Source organism: Macrobrachium nipponense, chromosome 4 (assembly GCF_015104395.2).
Source record: "Macrobrachium nipponense isolate FS-2020 chromosome 4, ASM1510439v2, whole genome shotgun sequence".
NCBI lineage: Eukaryota > Metazoa > Arthropoda > Malacostraca > Decapoda > Palaemonidae > Macrobrachium > Macrobrachium nipponense.
In genome coordinates, this window is record NC_061100.1 from 25,615,434 (window position 1) to 25,627,933 (window position 12,500).

Genomic DNA, 12,500 nt, shown 5'->3' on the forward strand with positions numbered 1-12,500 from the left:
ATTAACCTAATTACGTTAAATGAATTTAATTTCAAGATAAAAAATAAAAATTAGATTCTTAATGAAAATAATAAACTTATTATGCTCTTTGTCATGATATAAACACGAGTGACACCAAATTAATATATAAACAGTGTCTAACAACTCATAAGCTTTATTGAAATCGTCAGAACGCTAAGTCTTTTAAGCTCATAATTGGTGCTCGTTCTTGACAACATTTCTAAGGCGCTGCGTCACTTCCTTTTTGGTGGTAATGCACCTACTTAAGGCAACCCGTGACGTCATATTAACATTTAGAGGCATTTTTATAAATGGATTTTTTGCGAACTCGTTTGCTTATGGAGAGGAAATGTCAAATATATATGCATGTATGTATGTATGTATGTATGCATTGTATGTATTGTATGATATATTATGTATGTATCAGTCTATATATATATATGTATATATATTACCACGATATATATATATGTTTATATCTATATATATATGTATATATACATATATTATAATGGTTTATATATATATATATATAATATATATATATATATATATATATATATATATATACAGTTTATAAATATATATAAATTCATATGAATATATATAAATATATGATAATATTAATTATAATATATATATATATATATATATATATATATATCATATCATATTATATAATACACTAACGTATTATAGATATGGATATGTAATATATTATGAATACTATATATATATTATATATATATATATATATATATATATATCTATATATATATATTATATTATATATATATATATATATATATATATATATATATATACATTCATACATACATACATACATACATAAATACATAAAAAGAAACCATAAAAATAAACCCCTCATTACGCCAGTTCTTAAAAACAGGATTATTATAGAAACCGATGCTAAACACGTAAGCAAGAACAGAATTCCGAAGCATCACTAAATTCCCTAAGAAAAAAAAAAGATACTCACCGATATCCTCGCATCCGTCGTTACTGTGGTTTTCTCCACGGCCAAGACGGTCAGGTCACGTGATCTGATCCACGACACCTGTTAGGAGAAGCGAAAGTGTCTGGTGAAAGATCTGGCGATTTGGGAGATCTTAATATAATTATTGGGAAATCAGTTTTATTCGTGAAATAATATGATTATTTTGAAATCAGTTATATTTGTTGCATGATCTAATGTCAGTCTCTGAAATAATATAATTATTGTGAAATGAATCATATTCTTTAAGTAATGTAATGTCAGGCTTTGAAATAATATGATTATTTTGAAATAGATTATATTTGTTATATAACCTATTATCAGTCTTTTGGAATAATATGATTATTTTGAAATCAATTATTTTCGTTATATAATCTAGTGTCAATCTTTGAAATAATATAATTATGGGGAAATCAATTATATTCGTTATAAGATCTAATGTCAGTCTTTGTAATAATATAATTATTTTGAAATCAATTATATTCGTTATATAATCTAGTGTCAGTCTTTGAAATGATATAATTATTGGGAAATCAATTATACTCTTTATATAATCTAGTGTCAGTCTTTGAAATAATATGATATAATATATAATATATATAATATCATATAAACAGACAGACAGACAGATAGATAGAGAAATAAGAAATAGCTAGGTAGATAGATAGATAGATAGATAGATAGATAGATAGATAGATAGATAAATAAAGTCACGTAATTAAGACAGAACCACAATACGTCAATCCCCTGGAAAGTAAAAAAAATAAAACATATTGCGTGTTACAGTTAAGTAATTGTAAGTATATAAAGTACTACTCAACTTGGGAGCCAGCGTGTGGCTCTGGGTTGGCCAGGAGCCAGAAAGGATCGCTTAGGAATCCTTCGAAGACTCTTGCCAAGGACTTTCTCCGCGTGACTGTACGTCAGAGGAACCTGCTATATTAAGCTGTAGGTTGCCATTTCACGATTTGTTGCTTCGAATGGCTGTATTTAGATAGTTACATTTTTGTCTGTTTGTTTGTTAGTTTTTTTTTTTATCAAATTTTTCTTTTGATAACACAGATAAACTCAATGTTTCCATGACATCAAAAACCTGGTTGTAATCTGGAACAGATTATAACCAAAAAATAATAAAAAAAATAGATTGGATATAATCCGGAAGCATATTGATAGTACATTGGAATGCAATCTGCCCATTACTTTTTTGTCAGTTTAAATAATAATTAATAGATTTTTTATGCCATTGTGTCATGTTAGATAGTTACATTTTTATCTGTTAGTTTGTTAATGTTTTTATTATCTAATTTTTCTTTTGACAAGACAGATAAACTCTATATTTCCATTGACATCAAAAACCTAAAATATAATAGTAAAAATATATTAAATTACTTATAGACTGCACATTTGAATGTAAAAGGCCCGTTGGTATTTTTGCAAGTTTGAATTATAATTAATTGAATTAATTTTTATGCCATTGTGTCATGTGTGCTGTACTGACACAGGTGGCGCTTTGGAAACTTTTAAGACCTCATCATGGTACTATCGTGCTTCCAAATTTTAATTTTACTATCTTGTTCGAATTAGGAATAATGTAGATATATATATATATATATATATATATATATATATATATATATATCTATATAGTATATATATATACATATATATCTATATATAATATATATATAAATATATATATATATATATATAATATCTAAACAGATTTCAGTCTGTACTATAATTATTTTTCAAGTTTTCCTAATCTAATTTATGGTATAAATAGGTTCATCTTCCGAGTAATACGTAATAATAATAATAATAATAATAATATAATAATAATAATAATAATAATAATAATAATAATAATAGTGGCGCCGTTAAGCAACATTGGGACTGGTCAGTCGTTGGATGGGTGACCGCTCTCCTCGGCGCATTGATTCCTTGAGAAAGGATCTTTACCATAATTTCTTCAGTCTACTCGGCTGTAAATGAGTACCTATTCCTGATGGGGTAGGGTCCAGCTATGGGTTAAATAGCAAAACTCAGCAATGATGGAAAGAAATGAAGGATTAAACGACAACGACGTAAATGGAACCTCTGGCAACAGAAGAGCTTCGTCCGGCAGCCAGGTATTCAGCCCAATTGAAGGGGAAGACGGTCAGGTACTTGGAGGTCGTCATCCAGCAACTGACCACCACAACGATAGTAACCAACAACCAGAGACTGGAGCTACAGAAACAAACCAGAGGAAGAAAAGGACAAGAGAAGAAAATAAGGAAATATGGAGATGCTACATCAGAAGCAACCCGACAGAGAGAGGATATAGAGGAAGGTTGGTCAACATCTGGAATGAGAGGAATAACACACCCCAAACAGAGCAGAGGCTGGCAGACCAAGTAAGGAACATGAAGAAAAAGAACTGGCTCTCCCCAACAGAAAGAGAGGAATTGGAAAGGGAAATGACACCCGGCAACGAATTACAAGAAGACGAACTGAGAGACAATGCCACAGAAGACGACAGGGATGATGAGGTATCAAACAACAACACACGAAGGAACACCGACGAAGTAACTGACAGGACGGAATGGATAGAAAAGATCAGACAATGGATGGAGCCAGATACAGAGAGAACAAAGATCCCCTCCATGAAAGCCTACAACACCAAGAAATTAAGGGAGAAAACAAGTGAGGTCTATGAAATAATGAGACTAATACACACCACCAATATCACAGAAACAAATAACTTCTTGACATATGCAGGAGCAAGATTAGTAGCAGAACTCATGGGGATACGAACACCAACACCACCAGCACAACCAAACCAACAGAAACCAAAACAGCAACCGCCTTGGAAAAGGCCCCTGGAAAAGCAAATCATGATAATGAGATCGGACTTGAGTAAACTGAAAGAAATGGCAGAAAAAAGGCTAAGAAGCAAGAAAACAAGGGAGGAACTGACGAGAAAATACAAAAGTACATGAGAGGGGACCTAAACAATCAATAGAAGATGTACGAGGCTTTAAGGCCAAAGCACCATAAGATCCAACGGTACATGAACAAGAATAAGGGATAAACCAACAGAAACCAAAACAGCAACCGCCTTGGAAAAGGCCCCTGGAAAAGCAAATCATGGTAATGAGATCGGACTTGAGTAAACTGAAAGAAATGGCAGAAAAAGGCTAAGAAGCAAGAAAACAAGGGAGGAACTGAACGAGAAATACAAAGTACATGAGAGGGGACTAAACAATACAATAGAAGATGTAAAACAGAGGCTTAAGGCCAAAGCACATAAGATCCAACGGTACATGAACAAGAATAAGGGATACCAACAGAACAAACTATTCGGAACCAACCAAAAAAGACTATACAGCCAACTAAAAGGGAAAGACAACCACCAAGAAATTCCTGAAGCTGAACCAAGTAAGAGACTCTGGGAAAACATCTGGAGCAATCCGGTATCACACAACAAACATGCAACATGGCTCCAGGAAGTCAAGGCAGAAGAAACAGGGAGAATAAAACAAAGATTCACTGACATCACGACAGACACAGTCAAACACCAACTAAAGAAAATCCCCAACTGGAAAGCCCAGGTTCCCGATGAAGTCCATGGATACTGGCTCAAAAACCTTTTCAAAGGCCCTACACCCACGAATAGCAGAACAACTCCAGCATTGTATCACAAATCACCATGCACCCAAATGGATGACCACAGGAAGAACATCCTTAGTCCAGAAAGACAAGAGTAGGGGAAATATAGCCAGTAACTACAGGCCTATCACCTTCCTACCAGTAATGTGGAAGTTACTAACAGGTATCATCAGCGAAAGGCTATACAACTACCTAGAGGGCACAAACACCATCCCCCACCAACAGAAAGGCTGAAGAAGGAAGTGTAGGGGCACAAAAGACCAGCTCCTGATAGACAAAATGGTAATGAAAAACAGTAAGCAAAGGAAAACCAACCTAAGCATGGTGTGCATTGGGATAAGACTATAAGAAGAAAGCCTTCGACATGGTACCACACGCATGGCTAATAGAATGCCTGAAATATAATTGGGGGCAAAGAAAACACCATCAGCTTCCTGAAAAATACAAATGCGCAACTGGAATACAATCAATTACAAGCTCTGGAATAAGACTGCAGAAGGTTAATATCAGGAGAGGGATCTTCCAGGGCGACTCACTGTCCCCACTACTCTTCGTAGTAGCCATGATTCCCATGACAAAAGTACTGCAGAAGATGGATGCTGGGTACCAACTCAAGAAAAGAGGCAACAGAATTAACCATCTGATGTTCATGGACGACATCAAGCTGTATGGTAAGAGCATCAAGGAAATAGATACCCTAATCCAGACTGTAAGGATTGTATCTGGGGACATCAGGATGGAGTTTGGAATAGAAAAATGTGCCTTAGTCAACATACAAAAGGGCAAAGTACCAAGGACTGAAGGGATAAAGCTACCAGATGGGAACAATATCAAACACATAGATGAGCCGGGATACAAATACCTGGGAATAATGAAAGGAGGGGATATAAAACATCAAGATATGAAGAACACGATCAGGAAAGAATATGTGCAAAGACTCAAGGCGATACTCAAGACAAAACTCAACGCCGGAAATATGATAAAAGCCATAAACACATGGGCAGTGCCAGTAATCAGATACAGAGCAGGAATAGTGGAATGGACGAAGGCAGAACTTCACAGCATAGACCAGAAAAAGAGGAAGCATATGACAATACACAAAGCACTACACCCAAGAGCAAATACGGACAGACTATACATAACACGAAAGGAAGGAGGGAGAGGACTACTAAGCATATAAGACTGCGTCAACATCGAGAACAGAGCACTGGGGCAATATATGAAGACCAGTGAAGACGAGTGGCTAAAGAGTGCATGGGAAGGACTAATAAAAGTAGACGAAGACCCAGAAATATAGAGACAGGAGAAAGACAAGCCGAACGGAGGACTGGCATAACAAACCAATGCACGGACAATACATGAGACAGACTAAAGAACTAGCCAGCGATGACACGTGGCAATGGCTACTGAGGGGAGAGCTGAAGAAGGAAACTGAAGGAATGATAACAACGGCCCAAGATCAGGCCCTAAGAACCAGATATGTCCAAAGAACGATAGATGGAAATAACATCTCTCCCATATGTAGGAAGTGCAATACGAAAAATGAAACCATAAACCACATAGGAAGCGAATGTCCAGCACTTGCACAGAACCATTTACAAAAAGAGGCATGATTCAGTAGCAAAAGCCCTCCACTGGAGCCTGTGCAAGAAACACCAGCTACCTTGCAGTAATAAGTGGTACGAACACCAACCTGAGGAGTGATGACCGAAAGATCAGGCAAAGATCCTCTGGGACTATGGTATCAGAACAGATAGGGTGATACGTGCAAATAGACCAGACATGACGTTGATTGACAAAATCAAGAAGAAAGTATCACTCATAGAAGTCGCAATACCATGGGACACCAGAGTTAAAGAGAAAGAAAGGGAAAAAATGGATAAGTATCAAGACCTGAAAATAGAAATAAGAAGGATATGGGATATACCAGTGGAAATTGTACCCATAATCATAGGAACACTAGGCACAATCCCAAGATACCTGAAAAGGAATCTGGAAAAAACTAGAGGCTGAAGTAGGCTCCGGGCCTCATGCAGAAGAGTGTGATCCTAGAGACGGCGCACATAGTAAGAAAAGTGATGGATTCCTAAGGAGGCAGGATGCAACCTGGAACCCCACACTATAAATACCACCCAGTCGAATTAGAGGACTGTGATAGAGCAAAAAAAAAAAAAATAATAATAATATTATGTGCTTTGTAACATAATGTCAGAATTTACTGAATTTATTGTATACAGAATTCTCTTAAATCTCTAATGAGAGAATTCTGACTAAAATAAATTCTGTAAATTCTGCCATTATATTCAATAAAACATGTTTGAAAGAAGGTCTGTTTCCACCCTACGCAAATAATAATAATAATAATAATAATAATAATAATAATAATAATAATAATAATAATATAATAATAATAATAATAATAATAATAATGGTGTCCCAGAGTTGAAGAGAAAGAGAAGAAAAAAATGGATAAGTATCAAGACCTGAAAATAGAAATAAGAGGGATATGGGATATGCCAGTGGAAATTGTACCCATAATCATAGGAACACTAGGTACCCCAAGATACCTGAAAAGGAATCTGAAAAAACTAGAGGCTGAAGTAGCTCCAGGACTCATGCAGGAGAGTGCGATCCTAGAAACGGCGCACATAGTAAGAAAAGTGATGGACTACAAAGGACGCAGGATGCAAACCCGGAACCTCACACTATAAATACCACCCAGTCGAATTAGAGGACTGTGATAGAGCAAAAAAAAAAAAAAAAAAATATAATAAAATATGTACTTTGTAACATAATGTCAGAATTTACTGAATTTATTGTATACAGAATTCTCTTAAATCTCTAATGAGAGAATTCTGCCTAAAATAAATTCTGTAAATTCTGCCATTATATTCAATAAAACATGTTTGAAAGAAGGTCTGTTTCCACCCTACGCAAATAATAATAATAATAATAATAATATAATAATAATAATAATAATAATAATAATAATAATAATTATAATAATAATAATAATAATAATAATAATAATAATGGTGTCCCAGAGTTGAAGAGAAAGAGAGGAAAAAAATGGATAAGTATCAAGACCTGAAAATAGAAATAAGAAGGATATGGGATATGCCAGTGGAAATTGTACCCATAATCATAGGAGCACTAGGCACGATCCCAAGATCCCTGAAAAGGAATCTAGAAAAAACTAGGGAGGGCTGTAAGTAGCTCCAGGACTCATGCAGAAGAGTGTGATCCTAGAAACGGCGCACATAGTAAGAAAATTGATGGACTCCAAAGGAGGCAGGATTCAACCCGGAACCTCACACTATAAATACCACCCAGTCGAACCGGACGACTGTGATAGACAAAAAAGAAGAAAAAAAATTATAATATTTAAAAGACGTTCGTTGACAAAATCAAGAAGAAAGTATCACTCATAGATGTCGCAATACCATGGGACACCAGAGTTAAAGAGAAAGAAAGGGAAAAAATGGATAAGTATCAAGATCTGAAAATAGATATAAGAAGGATATGGGATATTATTATTATTTAAGTGTTTTAATCGTTAAAAACGACCCAAGACTTCGCTGAAACAAAGGCAGGTCGTTGTAAAAACGCGAAGATTTCACATAGATACTAATCTCTCTTCTATAGGCCTATGTTGGAAGGTATTACAGTATTACACGTCATTTATCTATTAGCCGTCATGGACAGCCTCAGATACTTAAGAACAGGCTGAAACATCGAGATTCCTCGGTTTTTCGTGAGAATATTTCCTCATGAGGCTACGTAGGCTCGTGCGAAAATATACCTTTGAGGCTCTGTCTATTTTCACGAGGACTTGTCAGGTCGTCTCATTGGTGAGTGGTAAGAACATTAGTATTAGTCTGTATTTTACTTTGTGACGGCTCATCGGCAAGCCGTAGGCAAGAGGAATTCCATTAACAAGTAATAGTAGTAGTAGTAGTAGTAGTAGTCGGTCTTCTCCTTTGTAACGGGCCCTAGCAAGCCATAAGATAAGATAAAAGTCCATTACGATACATCGGCGACTCGGGTTAAGCGTCGACACTTAAGATGGAGATCTCTGCTCTCTGTTCTCGGTCTCTGTCGGTCTCTTTTCGGGCAATTCGTGTCCAATTGCCCATTTCTTTAGGCCTCTGCTAGGCCTACCGGTACACCGGAGTTTGAAATTCGATTGGGGCTTCTTCTTTGTGAGTTCTTATGAAGGATTTGTGGATTACAGGTGATAGATGCGAAACAGAGGCATTAATTTACAACATTGCACCAAGTATATATAAATAAATGCCCTCAAAACTATTACTATTATTATTATTGTTGTTGTTATTATTATTTGCTGGAAGAAGATCTTCACGAATACAGGTTTTATTGAAAACAATGGCTATTTCAGCCGCGTTTATTTCTGTATAGAAGTCTCTCTGTTCTCCTAATTACTGACTTTTTCCGTACTCAAGTTGGCTATTAAAGCGCCAAATGGGGGATTCATTCTTGTCAAAAACGTGGTATTTGGCAAATTGAATATATTACACAAAATGCAGTACAAATTGGATCTTAATCCTATATACAAAATAAACGCGGCTGAAATAGCCATTATTGTTAGTAAAACCTGTATTATTATTATTATTATTATTATTATTATTAAACTCCTATTTATACGGAGCAAGCACTCCAAAGGGACCACTGATGACATTCAAGCTTCCAAAGAATTTGGCGTGCCTATAAATCTCCAAGATCCGACATTCTCTAATTACTTCTGCTTTCCCCGAGTTTTGGAGCCAAATATTTATTTATTCTCTAACAGGAGACAATCGGGCCTAGGAAAGACAGACGCCAGAAACTGGGCAACATCCATTTATCCCCTCCTATACACCTAGATGCGACAAAATTGGCGACGAAAAACTGAACAAAGGCATCACCCCAAACTCTCGTCAATCACTTGACTTCTTCAAGCGACCCTATGATTTATATCATTTACCCACGCTGACCCTCGGTGTTGCGACGTTCATTTAATCATCCTATAATCAGGCAACAATGACCTGTGTGAAAGCAGGGATTTGAGGAGTGTAATGGTCTGGAGTTCCTGTTTCTCTGGAGCTTGCTAGAGTCAGGAGTCAAGGCTGTGGGAATCATAGATAAAGTTTTGGCGACTCGGGTTTTAATAAACCCACTTTGTTCTGGTGGGTAGGGGGTATACTACAAGGGGAAGGGGTGGGGGAGGGATTTGTTGGGGAGGGTTTTAATTTGGGACATTTATGCAGGTGAGAAGGTGCTAAGTTCGTTATTTTATCGATTTTGTTCATTGTGGCGACGCGTGTGTTTTAATAGGGATGTGTAATGTATGTTTTTATGTATATATACATGTGTGTGTATGTATCTTAAAGCGCGGGCCTCGTTATAGTGAACTTTCCCTTGACTTACAACAAACAAACAAACAAACTAAAAAACATTATTAGACATAAAACAGATATATAGTCAATTCTACCAACTAAAAGCGTATCGTTATACCACAAACTAATACTTCTCTCTCTCTCTCTCTCTCTCTCACCCCAACTAGACACCTCCCACCGGAAGTAGTTTTTGGGCACTTGTCGGCCCCTTTGATCTCGGCAGCCAAAGATACCCGCCTTTCGACTGCTGTGACCTTTATTGATGATGTGGGCATTGGTGCCCCACGTAGCTTCAAGAGCTTGGTATGATTATATTCAACCTGTTCATAGAAGCAGTTCAAAGAGAGAGAGAGAGACCTGAGAGAGAGAGAGATCCGAGACGAGAGAGAGTGAGAGAGATGAGAGATGAGAGGAACTGTCAGTTAATTCTTATTATTATTATTATTATTATTATTTTATTCAACCAAACAAAAACTTCTTTCAGTTTTCTTCTGAAGATTGAAAAAGAAACCCACAAAATCACTTTGTAACTTGTTTACCTCTAAGTATTAAAACTAAATGTAAATACTTAGAAGTAAACAAGTTACAAAGTGATTTTGTGGGTTTCTTTTTCAATTATTTATTATTATTATTATTATTATTATTATTATTTAATTATTATTATTATTATTATTATTATTATTATTATTATTATTATTATAGTATTCAATTGTACACATAATTATATCAAACACCTAAGGCAACCATCCACTCAATACAATGCAAAAATGGTAGGCCTCTTCATTGGCACATAGTGTCCTAGTCTCCAGATATTGCATATATGGCAGGTGCCCAAGGATCCTCTTCACCCACGCAAAGACCTGGGAGAACCAGGCACTGGCTGCTGATGACTACTCAGCAGATAGCACCTATGGCATCATTTTACATAAAACCCTCGTTCTTAGATAACAGGGACGGTAAGATTGGGTTGGTCGTGAACTCAGTGGCTCAAAGAGCTACAACTGTTGAGCTTGGGGCTGTATTTGACGAGCTGCTGATGAGATCTTTATGTTGGCATAAGATGGGGTCGATGCTATGGAAGGTTTGAGTATTTTTAATGATGTTTGTGGCATCTACTGTTGTTCATTTTTGCGAGTTAACCCCTTAACCCCATATATATATATATATATATATATATATATATATATATATATATATATATATATATATATATATATATATATAGAGTATCCACTGTAAGTGACATAATATACAAGAAAAACGCAACAGCCAAAAAAGCTTTCAAACCGCATACTGCCCACCAACTCAGATACTTTATCCACTAGAACCTGAGGATAACCAGATCCTTGAAAAAAGTATGCTGGCGGAAGTAATGATTACATTTTGTATTCAAAAATCCCTTCTGGGCACAAAGTGTCATTTTCTTGATTGAACAACTGACAAAAAAAAAAAAACTGATCTAAAAAAAACTTCAGAATGTAAAAAAAAAAAGTCTTTATTTCCTCATAGGCCATCAAGACACAAAAATCTAATTTGCAAATTCATCAGTACCTTTTCAAATATCTGTTGAACTGTCTGGTAGAGTAACAGACAAGGAACTAATAGAAACTAATAGAAATTGACAGTGAAAGGAATGCAAGGGGTAATGCCTATAGTGTACATACAAAATACCATGAAGTACACTGACGGCACTACTGCTCTACAGGGCCTTAAAAAAATGTTAAAAAATGAGGCCAAAAATGGCTGATAAAGGATAAAAACATCAGAAGCGTTTAGTTGAGGAATGTCGAGTCTAGACCAACCATTACAGGGAAGACCTGTCTCTCAGAATCAAATGTAGCATGAGAGAAGAGAGAGAGAGAGAGAGAGAGAGAGAGAGAGAGGGAGAGAGAGAGAGTTTTTTCTAGAGATTTTAAGATATTATGATTTGTCTTATATACTCTATTTATTATGACTATTATTATAACTATTACTCTCTTTAATCTCCAAAATCATAAGCATAATATATAATTAACCTTTATAACAGTCATGAACATTATCTAAAAAGACTTAATATACATAAAGGTATGCTTTACCCGTCCGCTCTTATTTCAGTGAAAATTTTTCTTTGTTAGTAACATCATGCAGATAGAATTCCACCCACGCAAGGCAAAGGAGCGGGGAGATTAAATGTACGATGTCTCCGAAAACAGCAATCACGACATTGTCTCCTGCAGAGATTAACACTTATTCCTCCTCCTCCTCCTCCTCTACCTCAACCTCCCGCTCCCCTCCCTCCCTCCGAAGACATGCGCAAGAAAAGCAAGCAAAAACCAAATGACTGGAAACCCGATCTCTTTTACGACCCTGGTGCTCACTCACCCGTGAGTTCTATACTTGTTGGCTGTGTGGCCTATGCAGTAGCGGATTCCTTTGTTCCCCAAAACGGCATCTGCTGC

The 12,500-nt window shown here is 35.9% G+C and overlaps 1 protein-coding gene across 3 annotated transcripts in view; it reads right to left on the bottom strand.

The window, feature by feature from the left end:
- The window catches only part of LOC135210818 (uncharacterized), a 166,361-nt gene that overhangs the window by 11,575 nt on the left and 142,286 nt on the right, over positions 1 to 12,500 (bottom strand). For all 3 annotated transcript variants that reach the window (XM_064243685.1, XM_064243684.1, XM_064243683.1), the window contains exon 4: positions 1,001 to 1,078. In XM_064243685.1, the coding sequence (XP_064099755.1) occupies positions 1,001 to 1,078 (78 nt within the window). The remainder of the gene's footprint in view (positions 1 to 1,000; positions 1,079 to 12,500) is intronic.